Raw genomic sequence first — 21,822 nt, 5'->3', positions numbered from 1 at the left:
TAAAATTAATCTTCACTCCATTTTCGACTTAACTCTTACGAAAAGGACGAAGACAAAGAAAATGGATGTAGCACATATCTTCACTTATTAATTAAGAGGTTGTGAATTTCGCTTGTGATGGAATCTCTTATGTCCGTTAATTAATTATTAGAATTTTTATTTCGATATATTATGTACGAATATATTTTATAAAGAGGAAAGAAAAAAGAAAAGCAAAAGGGCAACACATGGAGCTCATAATCTTTGCACTTTCCTAAAATAAAATCAAGCCCTCATGTAAAGATTATCAATCGATTGGCGCTGATATAAAACAGGGGCAACGGAAAAGAAATACGAAACTACCACAGTCGCGTAATTAAACGGGACTTTGCTTGGATGATATTCACCATATTAACCTATCTCCACCAAATAACTCGAACTCCAAATTGCTCTTGCCATTGATTCTTCTTTTTCAATTTGATTTCCAAGATCTCGATTCTCTCAAAAGATCTCTTAGCTCATGTATCCATCACAAAAAATAAAATAAATAAATAAATAAAAAGAATCCCTTAGCTCACGTTTAGTACGCTGGAATGAAGTAGTACATCTTATGTGGCTAAAACGCATTCCATTCCCTTCTGTTCAAGCCTCATGCTAATAGACGCACATAATCATCATGGATGTTAAATTCCAAATTGAACTTGATCCCAAAACCGATACAGCCCAGGCCCATTCATTTGGCCCATTACTACAGGACTCGGCCCATGGGCCTCTGCCATACGAACCCTCCATCTCTCTCCCTCTCACTTCGTCCTCCTCCCCCCCTCCTTCCCTCCCTCCCTCCCTCTCTCTCTCTCTCTCTCTCTCTCTCTCTCTGCGTTAGGGTTTACAGGCTTCGAACTTGCAGATATTTAAAAAAAAAAAAACCAGCAAAAATGGCGAGGTACCGTAGCAGAAGCAGGAGCTACAGCCCGCAGCGGGGGAGCAGAACTCCTCCTCGAAGTCGGAAGCTCAATGAAGACGACCCCCGGGTCCGCCGGTCTTACAGGGAGCGCCGGTCTCCAGCTCCGTCGGGCCTCCTGCTCCGCAATCTTCCCCTCAATACTAGGTTTCCCTCCTCGCCATCCAATTACATGTCCTTAGTGGCTTGGATTGTCTGGAACAAGCTGAAGCTGTTCAATCTATTGACCTAACTTGCTCTCTGTGTTGGTGACCTAGTACGGATGGTGTTCAAGAGAGAAACTTACCATAGTGATAGCTAACGTTTCACTCTATGACTTCTAGCTGGAACTTTGATGAATTTCTTGTCTCTTTCTGCATTATTGTTCCGAAGCATGCAATTTTATTTCCCCTGTTACATGGTACATAGAGATAACGTTGCTCAATCATGATCATGTTGCTTGCAGGCCGGAAGATCTCAGGGCCCCGTTTGAGCGCTTTGGTCCAGTGAAAGATGTCTACCTTCCTAAGAATTACCACACTGGGTATGTGAATCGTGCCTAATAATGTGCCCTTTCGTTTTCTTTTTTGATTTGTAAAGAAGAGTTTCACCCATGGAAAAGAATCCATCCCTATACATTTACCAAGTTACAAAGATGTCTGCGAGCAAAATTAAATTAAAATAAAGGGATTAAAGGACTTGGTAATTGATTATGTTGTTAGTAAGGGAAGTGTCACGCTGTGGCAACAATAAAGTTAATCTGCAGTTTGAGGTCATGTGATTGGATAAAAAGAGATGGTTCTATTCTATGTTTGTATTACCAGGGAGCCACGGGGATTTGGATTTGTGAAGTTCCGATATGCTGAAGATGCTGCTGAGGCGAAGCAACAGATGAATCATAGGATAATTGGTGGGCGTGAGGTCAGAATTGTTTTTGCCGAGGAGAACCGCAAGACTCCCAGAGAGATGCGAACGACTGAACGAGTGAGGTATACATATTTTTTTTTCTTTCTGATTTATCACTTATATTCATATTGATATGTATATTTATAGTTGGAGAAGATTTTGCTTTTTGAAGCTGCAGCTAACCCGTTAGTTTGTTTCCCTGAAGTGGTCGATCCAGGGGAAATTATAGAAGGAGAAGCCTATCAAGGTCCCCGAGACGCCGTTACCGCTGTAAGTCATTCTAAGTTTCCACTCTAGAATTTCCAAGATAATGTCTCATTTGCTATGGAGAAATACCATATATTTACTGAGAGCATCGGATTGTGTTTTTCTGTCACAGCATACTCAAGGTCACTCTCACCAGCTAGGTATGATCCAACATTTGGATTTTTCAGTGAACGCTGATATTTATTTATTTATTATTATTTTAAAATTTAAATTAGTGTTACAGAGTCCTTCTGATCTGTAGGAAATTAGTGCTTTAAGATATAACAGTATTTGAAGATGAGCAAGCTGCTCTTTTAACCTTAGAAATTGGGCGTATAAAGCATGTATACTCATGCTCATGATGCCAGTATTCTCAGTCATTAGTGCTACCGAAAGAATTTCGTTTGGATTTCTTTTATATGTTGAATTGCATACATACGATTTCAACTTTTTCTGTGGTCATTATTTTGGATGACACGTCAAATATACCATGTTAATGCTGGTTGTAAGTTTTTATGAATGCATTAGCTGTTTCATTGTGTCTTGGTCTCAGGTTCTATTTGTGATATTGCAATTTATTTGTTGAGTTCCTTTACATGCATCTGGGTATGGTACTTGATGCAGTGCAGCATTTCCTTTTTGATGTTGAATAGTATTTGCTGGTGGCCTTGTTTATGCAGATGATAAAGTGAACAGGAAGGTTTTAAAGACATCTGGGTTAATAAAGTTTTACGAGAAAAGAGACCTTAAAGTGATGGACCACTCGCTTATCTATTGTCAAAGCATCTCTTTAAGAATGATTACTTCGTGGTTCATGAGCACCGATTACTGTCAGCAATGGCATGGGATTTGTTCCTTAAGTCTCTGAGGCTTGCTGGACAAAGAGACAAATACTGAAGTACTTTCTTAGTTTATTTATTTTTCATTTTGTTATTTTGTTTTTATGGGCTTATCTACGTTCTCAGGTGACCTTTTCAGTAGAAAACAAATTAGTTATGCTTGTTACTTTCTTTTGCATATATATCCAGTTAAGAAAAGAATATAGAGCTTACATACCAAAGAAAGTAATCATCAGCGATGAAGGAAGGCTATTACCAGTAGAGATATGAGAACACCGTGAAGAGTAAAAAAGATTGTTTGAGGTCTTAGAAAGTTGGGGGCAAAGAGCACGATGAAGTTATCTGATTCTGAACAACCAGCACGCCGTCATTTTTATTTAACTTTGAATATGTGCAGGTAAAGGCTATTTCTTGGTTAGTCAGATCCCAGCTGTTGTCAGTTGGGAATTTTTGTCATCGCATGACATGACAGATTTCTTACTTCTGCTTGCCGACATTATCATTATTGAACATGTTTTTTCCTTGTATTTTCCTGTTATTGAGAGTTTTCTTCTTGATGTCTGTCTAATTATGCTGCGTTTTCCTCCTGATGTCTCTAATTATTTTCCTAAATGTTCTCTAAACTGTTTCCTTCTTTAAAAGTAACTAATATGTCTTTTGATGCATTTCTGATAGGAGCCGCGAGACAAAGGCTCTTTACCGATCTCCAGCACGATCAGGGTCTCCACTTCCTCGTGACTACATGGACAGAAGGCCAAGCAAGCAGTCTCCAAGCCCAAAGGAAAATGGTCGAACCCCTATGGAGGAGAGGGATTATTACCCACCAAGCAGGTCAGGGAGTCCATGAGTCAATAGTTGCTATCCTTAAAAATCTAAAGGACTGGTAGTGTCGAAGTTGTCTGCATCGTGAAATGTACTCTGTGTCGAATCCGATGTGAAGAATGTTAAATATAGGGATCTTCCACTTTTGGGTCCTCCACATGTTGCTCATATTTTACTCTTCTAGAACAGCTTTCTTGTTGGGTGGCCACTTTTGCTGTCTCGTACAAGTCACTCTGAGGTCGGATTACTTGTGGATATGATATAAGCTCCAGTTTACAGGTTTTCTGTGATTAAACAAACTATGAACTTGTTCTACTCTTTGTTTGCCTTTGGGAGGACCGCCCGTATTGGCTGGTGGCATGAGAGCCTTTCTGGGGCTAGCTAGGTTAAATGGCTTATAGCATTGAGTCTCGAGGTCAAGGACATCGATGTCGATCGCACTGAAAGGGTGATGATGAGGAGATCCGATAGTCAAGTGAAGACACAGCCATCCACATGGTAGATGGCAGTTTGCTTTGTATTCAGGGAAAATCACTTGTCAAAACCAGCTCTGCCTCGTAAGTTCGTAACCCAAGAACAGAATCATATCCTCAAGTGTTTTCAGCTCTACTAATTGCGGCGACCCTTCTAATTCATTCATCTCATAGGCTTTGAAGCATACGTAAAGTAGTACTACTTTACAGAGCCGTGCTCGTCTATTTGGTTGACGATTTTTTAAAATACTATGTTATCGTGATCGTCTCCAGAACAATCGATACCTATCCATCCAAAGGAGATGCCTGTAAGGCATTCGGAGATGGATGAGGTATGTCATACGGTTCCCATGATTGGTTGGCCTTTTGGTGATGCTTCTCAGAGTAACAAAGACGGTGCAATGTTTGATGGGCCGTTTGGATTCAGAGTTAAAAGGTACTTTGATTTTGATTTTGATTTTGATTTTGATTGTGAAAAAGGACAAAAGAGATGTGATTATAAATTTAACTTGAGAAACGTGTGTTTTTGTTGTGTAGTATTTTGAGTTAAAGTTAAAGTTAAAATTTTTGAATTGGGAAATGTGTATTTTTGTTGTGTAGTGTGTTGAGTTAAAGTTAAAGTTAAAGTTAAAATCATTGAACTCGGAATCCAAACGGGGCCTGAGTTTGCTTCTGCAGACATCGAGGCAGTGCCATGTTTGAGTTTGCTACTGTAGACATCGAGGCACGCTGATGACGAGAGATTCGCAGTGGGAAAATTTTTATTTGAGATAGTCTGCTTCTTTGAGATATTGATCTCACACCACATGAATCCAGCGTCCTCCATCCGCACTTAAACAAGGCAAAGCTTTCTGTCTTCGCAAATGGCAAGGGCCTCGTAGTTTGATCTTACCATATTATTGCAACTAATGGTATTCAGGAAGAAAGAAGCACAATTACTTATACGAACCTCGACGTGTCGGGCTGTTGTCCTTCGTGGGAATCAGAAGTCTCCGGAAGAATGGCCTTTTCTGAGTTAGAACCCGATGACCGTGTCGCACGCAGTGGAGATCCAGTCGTTACGTACAGCAGTAAAGTGTACATATAACCGGTAACTTCCGGCACCAATCTTTCTAGTATTGCAGAGTACGTAGGAGATCCCTCGACAACGAAGCCCTATTATTCGCGGATTGCTCTAAATCTTGAACATGCCTCACTGAGCATTACAGAAGGCACGTCATTTAAATGGAGAACCTTCATTATCGGATTCTAGCGAAGACTATCGGATTAATGTCTCGGTGATGAATCGTTTGCATCTCATACATATATGTATGTATATTTATGTGTCCACTCGTCGGATCTAATGTGATGAACAACCGTTACATTGTGTTTTGTAATGAAATTAAATTAAATTAAATTTGATCTAGTTTAATTTGAGGAGACGAAGACAAAAGTAATTTTAAAAAGTATGTGGGAAAATTTGAAGAAAAAATAAAAAAAATAATGATTCTGTTATTGAATTGAAAAAAAAAGTTGAAATTGAGGAAAAATTGTTGAATAATTACGATAATTTACTATTAAAAATTAGATGTAATAATAGATAAAAAAAATATGAGAGAGAATTTGAAGAAAAAGAAAAATAATGATTGTGTTGTTGAATTGAGGAAAAAGTAAAATAAAGTTGAGTTAAATTTGATTTTGTAAACAAACATGGCATTAATATTGGGATCTTCCTACGAGTCACTCACTTCACTTCTACAAGCTCTGTTCTGCTCTTGAGTACATGGTTTTCTTTTCTAGGCCGGCTGATTTGTTTTACCGAGAACAGGTTTTCTATGTACAGGGTGCCACATCGAGCATCGAATGACTGCCCAAAGAAATATGTTGTCGTTCTATGAACATCCCGAGCTATAATAAGAGTAACAACTCGAACAAGGAGGATACAGAAGTTAACAGCGACAGCAAAGAGTGTGTTTGCTGTTCGAAATTCTACCGTCTCGAGAATTCAAAACACGAATGAACTCAAAATCCTTACAGTGGACAAGCTTTCTCGAATGCTTGCTGCTCCTTTCGGCATAAGTCAAACTCATTGGTGTTGTAGTACATGCAGCCCACATATGCGTCCATCTCCCCCTTGCACCTCTGGTGCAGATCTTTCAGTCTGTGCAGCAGAAAAGACTCAGAATTACTAATAGTGTTGAAGCAGGCCGACCATCATGATCATGTAACTGAAACCATATGCATAACTTAAGAAAAACACTCGAATGATGATAAATCATGTTGGCTACATAAATATGTTGGTAATGGCCCTTCCCGTACTATCGACTTATAGGGTTGTTCAACTCCAAGCCGCAACGCCAGTCCCTGTAGCTACATGATCCTAAGTAGCTAGTTCTCGACAGTAATGATGATCCTACACAATCTCAAAGCAGATTGATTGATTTAACCCCTGGGAAATACCGATCCCATTCTACAAGTAACTAATCATTCTTCACTTGGAATATCAAATAGAAACCATCATCAATGAGCACCAAGCAAATCTTGCCAGTATAATATTGCCAAGCACTCGGTTGCAGAAAACCACCATTTACTGAAGGCTAGTAAAGTAAAAGAATCAGTCTTCAAGCTCAGTAACACATTCATCAGGACAATATCTAGGAAGAAAAGGGAAGACTGAAGAGCCCGAATCACTTGGGAATGTTAGAGAGAAGAAACAAACAGCCCGTTTTGTTTGCTGCAATCGATATGCGATGAAATTCCTCGACATTATGAGCCGTGGATTATTCTCATCTATCTAGTTCAACTCCAAGCCGTACTATTGACTTATGGGGTTGTTCAACTCCAAGCCGCAACGCCAGTCCCCGTAGCTACATGATCCTAAGTAGTTAGTTCTCGGCAGTTCCCGTCCCGATGGACCCCAAGGATCAAAACTACAATCTTGCGGAAATGCATTCTTTTCGATTACAGAAGGTGCCAACTGACACGGGAGATCAGAAACAAACTTCGTTTATATTCAATATCCTATCGCGAGACAATCACAAATTTCATTCATTTATTCTTTTCCTTGCATTGATGTCACAGTCTATCACGAAACTAACATTCAGGGAGCGGGAAAAAACCGAACACGAACAACGAAGACTCAAAGTATTAGTTCAATATCCCGATTGAAGACGAGTGCCAATTCAAATGGATGAACAGAATCGTATGTTCATCATCCAACGAATGATCAATCCAAGATTCTATAAAATGCGGGATCGAAGCGAGGAGCTTACAAGCCGAGGACGCAGCGGGTCACTTGCTGGCCCTTGTCGAGGCACTTCCCTGGGTTGGGATCCTTCTTCTTGCACTTGAGGAAAGCCACATTCTCCGATGAGCACCTCGTCCCGATGTGCTTCGACGAGGCCGTCAGAACCGCCGACGTGGGGATCGGCTCCCCGGCCCCGTCAACAATGCTCGCCATCTCAACAGTTGCACAGCTCGGTTCTGCCAAAACACAGAGGAAATCGATCAGGTTATGGGTTCCCGTTCCATTTCCGGATTCTGGCCGGACGGAGAGATAGCGGATTCGATAATTAGCTCGGAGAAACAGAAAAAGCAGAAAAATTCGATCTTTGCTTAGATTTTCATCTGCAGGAGCTTACCGGAAGCAAAAGAGAGAACCTTCTTATGGAGATGATCAGTCCGTGCGGACTGTAGTGTAGACCGTCGATGGCAGTGATGAGGTGAGGAAGGAGATTGGAGATGACAATGTACTGTGAGGCCGGTGCATATGAGCCCAATGAGTTATCTATTTCCCATTATAATCTTTATTATTTTCGCTCAAAAATATATAAGTAATGGGAAATAATTATTCGGAGCCCCTAAGGTAAAGTGGCTGACCAATTACTCCTGTCTCGTCTTTTTTCTCCTGCGTGAAACCGTTGAATTAAAATGCAAAAATATTTACTTAAAAAAAAAATTTTAACGGTCATTATTTGATTTAACGGTTTTGTGCAATAGAAATTCGTGAAATTATTTTTACTTAAAAAACAACTTTTTTTATAAGTATGAAAAGTCAGTACGAGAAGTTCTTCTCGTGCGCACCAGAAAAACAAGGTTTCATCTTGAATTTCTCAATAGGAAATTTTTGAATTAAAATGTGAAATTTTTTCACGGAATATTATTTCATTTAATATAAAAGAATTTATATTGTACGAAAAGTTATTCTTTATACCACTTTTTTGCACTTGTATATATATGAACCGTTATTTTTTAAGTACAAAGAACGTTTCGCATTATAATAATTTCTCCTATACGAAACTGTTAAGCTCATTGTGCAAAAAGTTTTCACACTTTAATTTTATGATTTCGCACATGAGAAAAGGATAAAAATCAGCTGCACTTAATCTTAACCTTAAAATTTCCCTTAATTTAATGATGATTTAGCATTTGGTTTAGAACGCGGTAGAAATGATGATCAAGCCAACAGTCGAACTTAATTAATCATATTGGGGATCTGACCCAAAAATTTTGAGCTATTATTACTCAATTTCGATGGAATTAAACTCTTCAAACTTATTTATTCCTCAGAATATTCACGCTCTAATCATATCTATACAAATCTCAGGCAATTTGACTTGCGGCCTATGATCACTACCTTTACATAAACCACATCACGAACTTTTCAAACAATTCTCACGCACACTGATTGAACATTCAAAATATTTTCTAAATCAAGACAGGTGATTATGCAATAAAACGGATCACACTCCGCAACATCACCGTGGAGGTCGATCGGTCTCATTTACGAATTAATTAACAACATTACACTTCTTCCTGATTTCGCCGGCTGTGCCCGTGAGGACCTCAATCGCTCCCATGCGCTTCATCGACTGGGCGAACTTGGTGAAGAACGTGCCCTGGTCGACCAGCTCGTCCACTAGCCTCCTTGACTGGGTGTCGGTCATGAGGGCAGCGTCAGATTGGAACATGCCTTGGTTCAGCTTAAGGATAGTGTAGTAGTGGGAGTCGAAGTTTAGGACGCTCCCCGGGTCCTGGGGCAGGACGGTGGTGTTATCCGAGAGGCCCCGACACTGGGTCCTCAGAAAGGCAGCATACTCCGCATTCAGGGAAGGGTCGGCGTCACCCTTCCCGGTGAAGTTGTATAGTCTATTGCTGAAGAACTTGCAGTGTCCGACACCGATGGTGTGACCACCTACGGTAGACATGATTAGACAGTTGTCTTAATTAATTAATTAATTACGATCCATAGTAATACTTCACCAGTTTCCTACTCGACATACGATACGAGTACGAAGGAAATGTCGAATACCGAGATATTATGACCATACGGGGAAATCGAACTTAATTTAACCAGATAAAACGACGAGGTCGTGTGCAGTGAGACTTTTATTGGCCCAGGATTGCTTGAGAGTGGTGAAGTTGAAGGTTGCGGATGGGATATTGTCGACAGCCTCCTGCCGCCGTGATATCCGCCCGTCTCTTCTCCCAGTCAACACCTCCCACATTGACTTATTGAACTGCACATCATACATACATCCATATGGATGAATGTATATATACATATATCCATATGGATGAATGTATATATACATATTATTAGAACTAAACTAAGATTAAGCAGTTCAAAGTTGGGTAAAATATCGAAGGATGTTTATCGCTGTTACCTGGAAAGAAACCGAGTCTCTAGCGGCTAAAGCAAGGATGTCGGCACAGGACACGACCCCGGGGCAAGTGGCTTCGAGCTTTCTCTTGATCTCATCGATTACGTCAAAACCGCCCAGAGACTGGTTCGGGAGTGCCTCCTTTTCAGCTGTATTGTTTGCTGTAGAGTCTAGAAGAACCGAACCATCACAACCCTGCGATTAAATGTAGTTATCAGACCAAACTATACAGAAAAATGGTGGAATGTTTCAAGCGAGCGCAACTCTTTGCATTGCATGAGCTAGCATGCATTGGGATATATAAGAATGTATGTACCCGAATGAAGCAATCGTGGAAATGCATCCTCAGGAACTTAGCGGGCAGGGACGAGTTGGTAGCGACACGCTTCCAAGTGATGTCCTTCACGATCTCCTCGGCAAGTGGGCAGGTCTTCTTGTAGAAGTTCTTCCTCAACTCTCCTCCATGGGAGACAGCAATGAGCTCAAATAACACTACAACACTAACTAGAAACACCAAACTTAATCTAAAACTCTTCATCATCTTCTTTTCTCTCTAGCTAGCTAGGGTTTACTTAGCTAGCTTAGTACAATTGCATGCTCATGCAACAATGATGGGGTTGCTACATATAGAGGGAAGAAAATATAAGCAATGGTGCGACTGTGAGCCTCTTAATTAAATAATAACTCGGGAAAGAGGCCTCAATTTGTGCTAAGGTGTTTTAAATACTTAGCACGGAACAAAGTTTGACAAGTCACCATGAGGTGTATAGTGCTAGTGCAGCTGACAAGTTGCGCTCCATGCATGTGGACGAACTTTACCGGAGAATGTGTTGCTTTGAAATTTTTTGAAGGCACCTCATCATCAAAATCACATAGACAACCAAACGAGAGTTAGTCTCAACTAGCAGATTGATGACACCTTGTGGTCTGATAAAGAATGTCAATAAAAATGTTCTCTAAAAAAAAGGACAAGGTTAACGAGTTGATCTTATTGGAGGAGAAGATTTTGAAAGCTTGACTTGTCTTGGTGCCAATAATTTGTAGAAAACTTGCAAGAATTTATCGGACAGTTCATAGTTTATTTGGGTTAGTTAAAATTGCTACCTAAACAATATTAAAAGAAAAGGTGGAGGGACGGTGGCAGTATTGCTTCTTACGTTTCATTTCATGGATGAAGAATCGAAGTTGAACATTCCCACCTTGGGAGCTAATACGAAAGATCATTACATGGTCTTGATCATCTATGTCGGGAAGTACATTGCTGATATTGAAACAAAACTGTTGATTTCAGATCAAGTAAAAGTTTTTTTTTAATTATATATAGATACCAAATTTTCGGTTACATGGGATATATAGATACTAATTTTATAATTGTGTTGAAATTAAAATAAATATGTCGTCGCAATATAGAATAAAGTATTTCTCTTAATCATTTATTAATTTATCAAAGAAAATGACGTTTCAAATTATTGATCAATACATTGATTCCGCTTAAATAATAATGCTAGAAATGTGCTTATGGAACTTCACGTCGCACTCCTAAACGTATTCTTACTCCAATAAATCATGCATAAATTAACATATATGGATCATATGTCAATGCCCTTCCGATTTAAGTTTCATTTGGAAGATTTGACATATTTTTTGGAGACAATTGAGGGAAGCTCATCTTACACATTTCGTAATAAGAGAGGCACAGTGACCTAGTACAAGAAAATGAAATAAAACTAAATAAAGGAGCACATAAGTCTGGGGAGAATCGAACTCAGGATATCTTGATTTCGAGTGGCGCCTTGTGTCAATGCACCAAGACTCCTTCTTCTATCTTACACATTTCAAGATCGATTTCATCAACCAATCTTTCTTTTTTCTTTTTCAATCGTAAATAATTACAATCAATCCTGCACGAGATTTCTAAAGGGTCAGATTAGTGGTCAAATTTCATTTTATGTCTAGTGTGGCCTGTCATCGTCATTATTCCTTGCTTCTAACGGGAGTTTCCTGTTTGATTATATTGAGATAATAATGCAGATTAAGGGATTTATCCTTTTCGTTTAAAGAAAATGGCCAATAAAAACGAACTAACTCCGTTTGGTTTCGCAATTATGTTTTTAAAATTTTAACTCAAACTTTAATTATACTTACTACACAACAAAAATTAATAACACAATTATTACTTTTCCCTTTTTCTTCAATTTCTTTATTCATTCAATTCAATTTTTAATACTAAATTTTATCAATTATCCATTACATTTTCTACAATTGAACAATACAATCATTAATTTTTTTCAACTATTTATTACTTTTTCTCATAATTCAACAACACAATCATTACAACCCAATTAAAATCAAAACTCAACTCTACTTAACTTTAAAACTAAACACACCGTAAAAAACTTGGACTCCTAATTAAATTAATCAAATCAATTATATTTAATTAGATTTTGTCCCATTAGCCAAATTATAATATTTGAGATGAGTTACGCGGTTCTCAGGCTGTCAGCTAGGAAAACCAAATCCCTCCTAACGACGTTAGGAAATGCCAGAAATTAATCATAATATATTGATTGGATCAACCCCAGGCTTCCCATGCGTATATGATTTTCTAAGCATGATAAAAACAAAATCCAGATTCATAAATCCTCATGCGAAGTGCTAGTTGAGGATATAATATGCAAGTCAGTGTATAGATAGACTTAAATATGAGATTATGTATCAATTATTAACGATGCATAAGTTAATGGAAAAAGAAATCAGGTCCCAAGACTTTTGCTGCTCAACGTCTCACGGGACGCAATTGGCGCAAGAAATTCGTGAAGAGGCCTTATGTCAATTCATGTACATAATGCCCGTGATGTGAAACTCAAGCTCCTTATACTGCCGAATCGACCGGACAAAAAAAGAATGTAAATAATAATCGCAATTTAAGTGTTGATATTTTACCAGAAAAATACAAAGGAGAGGTTTAACCATCTCTTTCGCTGACATGATGAGGCGGCTTTTTTCATCATATGTCAGCTTAGCAGATTGATCCAATATAAAATTTCCGTAGAGCTGCAAAGAAGAAACAACATTTGGAGTAAATTGCATAAAATGAACTTGAGCTGTCATTCACCAGAACATCGGAGGTGCTGGTTGCGTCGTCTGCTGTCTTAATTGTCATAAATGGTTACCGGTATCATCATAAGATGGATTGCGAACAAATAATGGATGGATTGAAACCGCATGCTTCGAATAGACACCTTCGTACATGCTTCATTTATTGGAGCGATAACTGACTTGCACCAGGACGATATATGAGAGAGCATTCTAAATCTTGGCTTCCTCATTCAAAACTTATGTACAACAGATCAGTACTGCTTACAGTTACGGTAGTAAAAGAAATAGCACTAACAGCAGAAGGAAGAGGGGGAAGAGAAATTACAGAGAAGGGATGAACATATTAGAGATCACATAACGTTCTACTGCTTACTGTGCTTTTGAGCCAAACGGTCGAACGTGTTCTCTTCACGCTATCTACAAAGAGTCGGGGGATAGGCTTCAACAAGGAAAAAAGGTTCCCTTTGGAATTATCATTTTCGGTATTTAATTACCTTTTTCTGCTGCTTGATTGAGTCATCATCCAAGTGATGGCTGAACAGGACCCCGAACATCGGCCATATCCCACCACTTCCTCCTTGTCTCCTTCGAAGCAGGAGAAGGTTCGGGCCCTGAGTAGGCCGTCAAGCTCTTCAGTTCCTTCCAAAGGTTCGATCGTGAGAGGTTCTTAAAATACTCATTGCCGACACAAACAGGGGAAGCATCGTTTGAAGGAGTGGACCAGCTAGTGGGGCAAAAGCTGTAAAGAAATCACCAACTTTGCTTACCTCTTCTAGCTTCTCTTCTTACGTACCATTATTCACCTCTCTGCAGCCACAAGGGTATATTGACGCAGCGTACACGCGAGTAACCTGTCACAGATCTGTTGATTCCACATAATACCGGAACTACGACCTTCAATCTCCCATTGATTCTTCGAATTCCTAGGAAACTGACATCAAACTCGAATTAAATCCGAAAATGGGCAAAGAGCACAAAAGTTTCAATTTTTATTAATTGATCAAAAGACAACTCCCTTAACCCTAGGGTTTTACAATGCTTAAACAGAATTAAAAACGACTAAATTGCACGAAAGATGTAAACTTTTTCTAAAATTGTAAAAACGCCCAAATAACATAAAAATGCCCGTTTGAGGTTCTAAACGATGGAATTTGACTTAAATCTTGTCTTTTTATGGCCAAAGACCATGAGTTGTGCTCCGGAGGCCGTTTCCCTTGAGATAGGGTTGTCAGAACCTATTTTTCTTGAGGTACTAATTTGACACCTCTTCTACCGCACCATTCTCCCATGGATGAAGAGAATTCGCCCTCAAATTGTCATCGTCCGAACTATCGCCTTTTTTTTTAATAGTCCCATAGAGTCTCCTTCTTACACATCAAACTCTTTTGATTCTTCACGATATTCAGGACACGAAGCTTCTCCTCGATATTGTAGCCCCCATTTTGATGCATTTTGAGAAAATGGTAATGCTCCCGCTTGTCAAAAGAATTCCGACCCTCGCGATAAAAGGCGACTCTGGGCGAGCACAGTCCTCCATTTAACATATCAAACAACTTCTTCAGAGGGCTACCAAAATTGAAATTACAGCCCTTGAAGAGCTCCATCATGGTGCGCATATACGTTTCCTGGTCCATATTAGGCAAGATCTTCGCAAGACTCAGTCTTTCCTCCTCAGTCAGGCACTCACTCCACACATTGACAGATAGCACATCTTCCAAGTTTGGGAGATCATAAAGCTCAAAGGGAACACTGCACGTAGAGCTACCCACCTGACAAAACTCAGCACCAGTCTCCCCTAATTCCAACAAATCGAAGTCGTCTTACTATAATATCTTACAATTCCATACCTCATATTCGACAATTTGAATATAGTATCTATTAAATTTTGCCTTTTATGGGCTAAGGCGTTGCCCTTACGATCGGTTTTGATAATCATGATGTATTTATTTATTTTTATTTATTTGTCTCCGGGCACGTTCGGATCACCTACGAAGGTACGGGACTGTATTATTCCCCTAAAGGGTGGCACACATTCTAGGTGCATTTTTTGGACCCTGCACCCGAATCCGCTTCATCGAAATCATCATCTTCATCGGATTCAGGCTGACGAAAACCCAACTTTTCATTTTCCTCAATATGACGGGGAACAATAGGATCCACAAAACTGGTGTCTCTATCACCTATATCAACATCATCATATTGATGGAAATCCCAGTTGCTCCCATTGTCAAATGAATTAGCAACAAATTCACCATCATTAGGCAAAACTGTATCCTCTTGTCTTTTTGTCTCTTCCTCCTTGTCGAACTCGAACTCTTCATTGCCTCCCGCTAAAAAAAATGTGTCATCAGACGGATCATCTTCGGCAAATATATTCGCGTCCCCTTCAGAATAGGAATCATACTCGACATCCTCGAAGTCCGCAGTCGGATTAGGGACTCGTCTGCGCCCCGGGTCGACCTCCTGCTGGGCCTCCCTCAGCGCTTCCATCCTTTTGGCTAGGCGATCCACAATCATGTCCAGCCTACGCTCCAACCGGGTATCAATGATCTGCTCGATCCTCCGATCCAACTCGTCCTCCTCCGCAGCACGGCTTTGATTAATCGCTCTTCTGGACAGCATCACTGATCCAAGAATGAAGGCGGCTTTGATACCAACTGACGCAGCGTACACGCGAGTAACCCGTCACAGATCCGTTGATTCCGTAGAATATCGGAACTACGACCTTCAATCTCCTATTGATTCTTCGAATTCATAGAAAACCGGCATCAAACTCGAATCAAATCCGAGAATGGGCAAAGAGCACAAAAGCTCCAATTTTTATTAATTGATCAAAAGACAACTCCCTTAACCTAGGGTTTTACAATGCTTAAATAGAATTAAAAACGCCTAAATTGCACGAAAGACGTAAATTTTTCCTAAAATTGTAAAAACGCCCAAATAACATAAAAATGCCCGTTTGTGATTATAAACGATGAAATTCGGTCTAAATCTCGTCTTTTCATGGCCAAAGGCCATGAGTTGTGCTCCGGATGCCGTTTACCTTAAGATAGGGTTGTCAGAACCTATTTTTCTTGAGGTACCAATTTGACACCTCTTATGTCGCATCATATATCCAACTCATGAGCATTAGTTGGTTCCGATGTTTGCTTTCTCAATTTCACCTTTGTTGTCTGCTGATGTTTTTTGATATTCCTTGAACTTCTCCTCAATGAGATGGGTGACTTCTTTGCATCACTTCCATTCCATCTGCTCTCTCGAACCGCCTTGGACATTTAGAAGGCGGCTCTGAACCTTTCTTCCTGCTATTTTCCACAACATTTTGCAATTCTTTATCCTCTCTTTCATCCTTGTCAATAAGGCCCTCATCACGACACAAGGCTTCCATGGCCTCAGCAGCTAATTGTGTATCGAAATCCACTGTACAGACTTCCCCGTCTTTTAACCTTAGAAATTGAGCGTATAAAGCGTGTATACGCTTGCTTATGATGCCAGTATTCTCAGTCATTAGTGCTGCTGAAAAAGAATTTCGCTTGGATTTCTTTTATATGTTGAATTGCATACGTACAATTTCAACTTTTCTGTGGTCATTATTTTGGATAACACGTCAAATGTACCATGTTAATGCTGGTTGTAAGTTTTTATGAATACATTAGCTGTTTCATTGTGTCTTGGTCTCAGGTTCTACTTTTGCAATTTATTTTACTTGCCATTATCTACTTATAAATATTAATAATGAAACTAGTGACATTTCTCCCCTCTAAGCTTGTTGAGTTCCTTTACATGCATCTGAGTATGGTACTTGATGCAGTGCAGCATTTCCTTTTGATGTTGAATACTATTTGCTGGTGGCCTTGTTTATGCAGATGATAAAGTGAACAGGAAGGTTTTAAAGACATATGGGTTAACAAAGTTTTATGAGAAAAGAGACCTTGAAGTGATGGACCACTCGCTTATCTATTGTCAAAGCATCTCTTTAAGAATGATTACTTCGTGGTTCATGAGCACCGATTACTGTCAGCAATGGCATGGGATTAGGTCCTTGAGTCTCTGAGGCTTGTTGGACAGATGGGACAAATACTGAAGTACTTTTTTAGTTTATTTATTTTTCATTTTGTTATTTTGTTTTTATGGGCTTATCTACGTTCTCAGGTGACCCTTTCAGTAGAAAACAAATTAGTTATGCTTGTTACTTTCTTTTGCTTATATATCCAGTTAAGAAAAGGATATAGAGCTTACATACCAAAGAAAGAAATCATCAGCGATGAAGGAAGGCTATTACCAGTAGAGATATGAGAACACCGTGAAGAGTAAAAAAGATTGTTTGAGGTCTTAGAAAGTTGGGGGCAAAGAGCACGATGAAGTTATCTGATTCTGAACAACCAGCACGCTGTCATTTTTATTTAACTTTGAATATGTGCAGGTAAAGGCTATTTCTTGGTTAGTCAGATCCCAGCTGTTGTCAGTTGGGAATTTTTGTCATCGCATAACATAACAGATTTCTTACTTCTGCTTGCCGACATTATCATTATTGAACATGTTTTTTCCTTGTATTTTCCTGTTATTGAGAGTTTTTTTCTTGATGTCTGTCTAATTATGCTGAGTTTTCCTACTGATGTCTCTAATTATTTTCCTAAATGTTCTCTAAACTGTTTCCTTCTTCTAAAGTGACTAATATGTCTTTTGATGCATTTCTGATAGGAGCCGCGAGACAAAGGCTCTTTATCGATCTCCAGCACGATCAGGGTCTCCACCTCCTCGTGACTCAACAGAAGGCCAAGAAAGCAATCTCCAAGCCCAAAGGAAAATGGTCGAACCCCTATAAAGGAGAGGGATTATTACCCACCAACCAGGTCAGGGAGTCCATGAGTCAATAGTCGCTATCCTTAAAAATCTAAAGGCAAGTGTCGAAGTTGTCTGCATCGTGAAATATACTCAGTGTCAAATCCTATGTGAAGAATGCTAAATATAGGGATCTTCCACTTTTGGGTCCTCCACATGTTGCTCATAATTTACTTTTATAGAACAGCTTTCTTGTTGGGTGGCCACTCTTTTGCTGTCTCGTACAAGTCACTCTGAGGTCGGATTACTTGTGGATATGATATAAGCTCCAGTTTACAAGCTTTCTGTGATTAATATAAGCTCCAGTTTACAATCTTTCTGTGATTAAACAAACTATGAACTTGTTCTACTCTTTGTTTGCCTTTGGGAGGACCACCCATATTGGCTGGTGGCATGAGAGCCTTTCTGGGCTTGGCTAGATTAAATGGCTTATAGCATTGAGTCTCAAGGTCAAGGACACCGATGTCGATCGAACCGAAAGGTTGATGAGGAGATCCGATAGGCAAGTGAAGACACAGCCATCCACATGGTAGATGGCAGTTTGCTTTGTAATCGGGGATGCAGTTTGCTTTGTAATCGGGGAAAATCACTTGTCAAAACCAGCTCTGCCTCGTAACCCAAGAACAGAATCATATCCTCTAGTGTTTTCGGCTCAGCTAATTGCATCGACCCTTCTACTTCATTCATCTCATAGGCTTTGAAGCATATGTAAAGTTGTACTCCTTTACAGAGCCCTGCTCGTCTATTTGGTTGACGATTTTTCAAAATACTACTATGTTATCGTGATCATCTCCAGAACAATCGATACTCATATCTGTCAATCCAAAGGAGATGCCTGTAAGGCATTCGGAGACAGATGAGGTATGTCATATGGTTCCCACGATTAGTTGGCCTTTTGATGATGCTTCTCAGAGTAACAAAGACGGTGCTATGTTCGAGTTTGCTATTGCAAACATTGACGCAGTGCTATGTTTGAGTTTGCTACTGCAGACATCGAGGCACGCTGATGACGAGAGATTCGCAGTGTAAATTTTTTTATTTGAGATAGGCTGCTTCTTTGAGATATTGATCTGACACCACAAGAATCCACCGTCCTCCATCCGCACTTAAACAAGGCAAGGCTTTCTATCTTCGTAAATGGCAAGGGCCTCGTAGTTTGATCTTACCATAGTATTGCAACTAATGGTATTCAGGAAGAAAGAAGCACAATTACTTATACGAAGTTGATGAGCGTGTGGCATGCAGTGGAGAGCCAGTCGTTGCATACAGCAGTAAAGTGTATATATAACCGGAACCTTCCGGCACCAATATTTCCAGTATGCAGAGGACGTAGGAGATTTTCGACAGCAAAGCCCTATTATTCGCCGATTGCTCTAATGTTGAACAAGCCTCTCTGAGCATAATAGAAAGCATGTCATTGAAATGGAGAACCTTCAGTATCGGATTCTAGCGAAGACTATCGGATTAATGTCTCCACTTGGTGTCGGATCCTATGTGATGACCGTTTGTTTCATTGCGTTTGGTAATAAAGTTAAATTTGATTTAGTTTGATTTGAGAAAATGAAGGCAAAAGTAGTTGGGAAAAGAATGCGAGGGAATTTGAAGAAAAAAATAAAAAAAAAAATAATGATTGTGCCGTCGAATTATCAAAAAAATGTTGAAATTAAGAAAAAAATATTGAATAATTACGAGAATTTAATATTAAGAAATTAATTGTAATAATATATAAAAAAAGTATAAGAGAGAATTTAAAGAAAAAGATAGAAAAGTAATGATTGTGATGTTGAATGGAGGGAAAAGTAAAGCAAAGTTAAGTTAAATTTAATTTTGTAAACAAACATTGCATTAATATCGAGATCTTCCTACGAGTCACTCACTTCACTTTACAAGCTCTGTTCTGTTCTTGAATCCATGGTTTTCTTTTCTTGGCCGGCTGATTTGTTTTACCGAGAACAGGTTTTCTATGTACAGAGTGCCACATCGAGCATCGAATAACTGCCCAAAGAAAGATGTTGTCCTTCTATGAACATCCCGAGCCATAATAAAAGTAACAACTCGAACAAGGAGGATACAGAAGTTACAGCGTCGGCAAAGAGCATGTTTGCAGCTCGAAATTCTACTGTCTTATTAAGAATTCATAACACGAATGAACTCAAAATCCTTACAGTGGACAAGCTTTCTCGAATGCTCGCTGCTCCTTTAGGCATAAGTCGAACTCATTGGTGTTGTAGTACATGCAGCCCACATATGCGTCCATCTCCCCCGTGCACCTCTGGTGCAGATCTTTCAGTCTGTGCAGCAGAAAAGACTCAGAATTACTAATAGTGTTGAAGCAGGCCAACCATCAGGATCATATAACCGGAACCATATGCATAACTTAAGAAAAACACTCGAATGATGAAAAAGCATGTTGGCTACATAAATATGTTGGTAATGGCCCTTCCCGTACTATCGACTTATAGGGTTGTTCAACTCCAAGCCGCAATGCCAGTCCCTGTAGCTATATGATCCTAAGTAGCTAGTTCTTGGCAGTAATGACAATCCTACACAATCTCAAAGCAGATTGATTGATTTATAGCCCCGGGGAATACCGATCCCATTCTACAAGTGACTAATCATTCTTTACTTGGAATATCAAATAGAAACCATCATCAATGAGCACCAAGCAAATCTTGCCAGTATAATATTCTAAACACTCGGCTGCAGAAAACCACCATTTACTGAAGGCTAGTAAAGTAAAAGAATCAGTCTTCAAGCTCAGTAACACATTCATCAGGACAATATATAGGAAGAAAAGGGAAGACTGAAGAGCCCGAATCACTTGGGAATGTTAGAGAGAAGAAACGAACAGCCCGTTTTGTTTGCTGCAATCGATAAGCAATGAAATTCCTCGACATTATGAGTCGTGGATTATTCTCATCTATCTAGTTGCTGTCCCGATGGACCCCAAGGATCAAAACTACAATCTCGTGGAAATGCATTCTTTTCGATTACAGAAGGTGCCAATTGACCCGGGAGATCAGAAACAAACTTCGTTTATATTCAATAACCTATCGCGAGACAATCACAAATTTCATTCATTTATTCTTTTCCTTGCATTGATGTCACAGTCTATCACGAAACTAACATTCAGGGAGCAGGAAAAAACTGAACACGAACAACGAAGACTCAAAGTATTAGCTCAATATCCCGATCGAAGACGAGTGCCATTTCAAATGGGATGCACAGGATGGTATCTTCATCATCCAACAAAAGATCAATCCAAGATTCTATAAAATGTGGGATCGAAGCAATGAGCTTACAAGCCGAGCACGCAGCGGGTCACTTTCAGGCCCCTGTCGAGGCACTTCTCTGGGTTGGGATGCTTCTTCTTGCACTTGAGAAAAGCCACATTCTCCGACGAGCACCTCGTCCCGATGTGCTTCGACGAGGCCGTCAGAACCGCCGACGTGGGGATCGGCTCCCCGGCCGCGTCAACAATGCTCGCCAGCTCAACAGTTGCACAGCTCGGTTCTGCCAAAACACAGAGGAAATCGATCAGGTTACGGGTTCCCGTTCCATTTCCGGATTCTGCCCGGACGGGGAGATAGTGGATTCGATCATTAGCTCGGAGAATCAGAAAAAGCAGAAAAATCCGACCTTTGCTTAGATTTTCATCTGCAGGAGCTCACCTGAAGCAAAAGAGAGGACATTCTTATGGAGATGATCAGTCTGGGCGGACGGTAGACCGTCCATGTCAGTGTTGAGGTAAGAATGGAGATTGGAGATGATGAAGTACTATGAGACCGGTGCATATGAGCCCATTGAGTTATCCATTTCCCATGATAATCTTTATTACTTTCCCTCAAATATGGTAATTACTCGGAGCTTCTAAGGTTAAGTGGTTGACCAATTACTTTTGTCTTTTGTCTTTTTTCTCCTGCATCAAACCGTTCAATTATAATGCAAAAATAATCAATTTCATTATACTATATCTATATAGACCTCTTATATAATCGAAAATAATAAAATGCAAAAATATTTCATAATTTGAT

The 21,822-nt window shown here is 39.7% G+C and overlaps 4 protein-coding genes and 1 long non-coding RNA gene across 10 annotated transcripts; 2 read left to right on the top strand and 3 right to left on the bottom strand.

Annotated features, from left to right (window-relative positions):
* The first annotated feature begins 812 nt into the window (after positions 1-812).
* LOC116199307 (serine/arginine-rich SC35-like splicing factor SCL28) lies at positions 813-4,047 on the top strand. Of its 3 annotated transcripts, XR_004155519.1 has the most exons (8): positions 813-1,087; positions 1,386-1,463; positions 1,744-1,908; positions 2,031-2,095; positions 2,205-2,232; positions 2,752-2,969; positions 3,100-3,307; positions 3,586-4,047. XR_004155519.1 is itself a non-coding variant. In XM_031529631.1 (6 exons), exons 1-6 carry the CDS (start codon positions 915-917, stop codon positions 3,755-3,757), a joined length of 681 nt encoding a protein of 226 aa, XP_031385491.1. In that variant the 5' UTR covers positions 814-914; the 3' UTR covers positions 3,758-4,047. The 3 variants fall into 3 exon arrangements, 1 of the variants encoding a protein (XP_031385491.1); XR_004155522.1 differs by lacking the exon at positions 3,100-3,307 and having other exon boundaries at positions 3,586-4,031; XM_031529631.1 differs by lacking the exons at positions 2,752-2,969; positions 3,100-3,307 and having other exon boundaries at positions 814-1,087.
* Positions 4,048-6,022: 1,975 nt separating this feature from the next.
* On the bottom strand, positions 6,023-7,982 carry LOC116199334 (NADH dehydrogenase [ubiquinone] 1 alpha subcomplex subunit 8-B-like). Of its 2 annotated transcripts, XM_031529658.1 has the most exons (3): positions 7,826-7,982; positions 7,457-7,667; positions 6,023-6,345 (listed from the first exon to the last, which is right to left on the bottom strand). In XM_031529658.1, exons 2-3 carry the CDS (start codon positions 7,642-7,644, stop codon positions 6,216-6,218), a joined length of 318 nt encoding a protein of 105 aa, XP_031385518.1. In that variant the 5' UTR covers positions 7,645-7,667; positions 7,826-7,982; the 3' UTR covers positions 6,023-6,215. The 2 variants fall into 2 exon arrangements, with proteins under 2 accessions (XP_031385518.1, XP_031385526.1); XM_031529666.1 differs by lacking the exon at positions 7,826-7,982 and having other exon boundaries at positions 7,457-7,815.
* Positions 7,983-8,689: 707 nt separating this feature from the next.
* LOC116199298 (peroxidase 24-like) lies at positions 8,690-10,455 on the bottom strand. 2 transcript variants are annotated; one of them, XM_031529620.1, is made up of 4 exons: positions 10,164-10,455; positions 9,851-10,042; positions 9,571-9,703; positions 8,690-9,378 (listed from the first exon to the last, which is right to left on the bottom strand). In XM_031529620.1, exons 1-4 carry the CDS (start codon positions 10,386-10,388, stop codon positions 8,975-8,977), a joined length of 954 nt encoding a protein of 317 aa, XP_031385480.1. In that variant the 5' UTR covers positions 10,389-10,455; the 3' UTR covers positions 8,690-8,974. The 2 variants fall into 2 exon arrangements, with proteins under 2 accessions (XP_031385480.1, XP_031385471.1); XM_031529611.1 differs by having other exon boundaries at positions 9,538-9,703; positions 10,164-10,453.
* Positions 10,456-17,037: 6,582 nt separating this feature from the next.
* LOC116199350 lies at positions 17,038-18,082 on the top strand. Its single transcript, XR_004155530.1, has 2 exons — positions 17,038-17,369; positions 17,648-18,082. It is a non-coding gene; the product is annotated as an uncharacterized LOC116199350 (long non-coding RNA).
* Positions 18,083-19,768: 1,686 nt separating this feature from the next.
* On the bottom strand, positions 19,769-21,612 carry LOC116199320 (NADH dehydrogenase [ubiquinone] 1 alpha subcomplex subunit 8-B-like). 2 transcript variants are annotated; one of them, XM_031529648.1, is made up of 3 exons: positions 21,460-21,612; positions 21,091-21,301; positions 19,769-20,079 (listed from the first exon to the last, which is right to left on the bottom strand). In XM_031529648.1, exons 1-3 carry the CDS (start codon positions 21,521-21,523, stop codon positions 19,950-19,952), a joined length of 405 nt encoding a protein of 134 aa, XP_031385508.1. In that variant the 5' UTR covers positions 21,524-21,612; the 3' UTR covers positions 19,769-19,949. The 2 variants fall into 2 exon arrangements, 1 of the variants encoding a protein (XP_031385508.1); XR_004155528.1 differs by having other exon boundaries at positions 19,807-20,079; positions 21,428-21,556.
* Between the last annotated feature and the right edge of the window lie 210 nt (positions 21,613-21,822).

The sequence above is a fragment of the Punica granatum genome, chromosome 1 (assembly GCF_007655135.1).
Source record: "Punica granatum isolate Tunisia-2019 chromosome 1, ASM765513v2, whole genome shotgun sequence".
NCBI classification, from domain to species: Eukaryota; Viridiplantae; Streptophyta; class Magnoliopsida; order Myrtales; family Lythraceae; genus Punica; species Punica granatum.
Note: the sequence above shows the minus strand (reverse complement) of the source record. Positions and strands in the feature narration are given on the sequence as shown.

Coding starts and splice junctions, on each gene's coding strand:
- LOC116199307 (XM_031529631.1), top strand. CDS start 915: ATGGCGAGGTACCGTAGCAGAAGCAGGAGCTACAGCCCGCAGCGGGGG. Junction 1,464..1,743: donor CCTAAGAATTACCACACTGG/GTATGTGAATCG, acceptor TTGTATTACCAG/GGAGCCACGGGGATTTGGAT. Junction 2,096..2,204: donor CCCGAGACGCCGTTACCGCT/GTAAGTCATTCT, acceptor TTTCTGTCACAG/CATACTCAAGGTCACTCTCA.
- LOC116199334 (XM_031529658.1), bottom strand. CDS start 7,644: ATGGCGAGCATTGTTGACGGGGCCGGGGAGCCGATCCCCACGTCGGCG. Junction 6,346..7,456: donor ACCCGCTGCGTCCTCGGCTT/GTAAGCTCCTCG, acceptor TCTGCTGCACAG/ACTGAAAGATCTGCACCAGA.
- LOC116199298 (XM_031529611.1), bottom strand. CDS start 10,388: ATGATGAAGAGTTTTAGATTAAGTTTGGTGTTTCTAGTTAGTGTTGTA. Junction 9,704..9,850: donor GAGACTCGGTTTCTTTCCAG/GTAACAGCGATA, acceptor TATGATGTGCAG/TTCAATAAGTCAATGTGGGA. Junction 9,379..9,537: donor CGACCTCGTCGTTTTATCTG/GTTAAATTAAGT, acceptor TGTCTACCGTAG/GTGGTCACACCATCGGTGTC.
- LOC116199320 (XM_031529648.1), bottom strand. CDS start 21,523: ATGGACGGTCTACCGTCCGCCCAGACTGATCATCTCCATAAGAATGTC. Junction 21,302..21,459: donor TGTCCTCTCTTTTGCTTCAG/GTGAGCTCCTGC, acceptor GTGTTTTGGCAG/AACCGAGCTGTGCAACTGTT. Junction 20,080..21,090: donor ACCCGCTGCGTGCTCGGCTT/GTAAGCTCATTG, acceptor TCTGCTGCACAG/ACTGAAAGATCTGCACCAGA.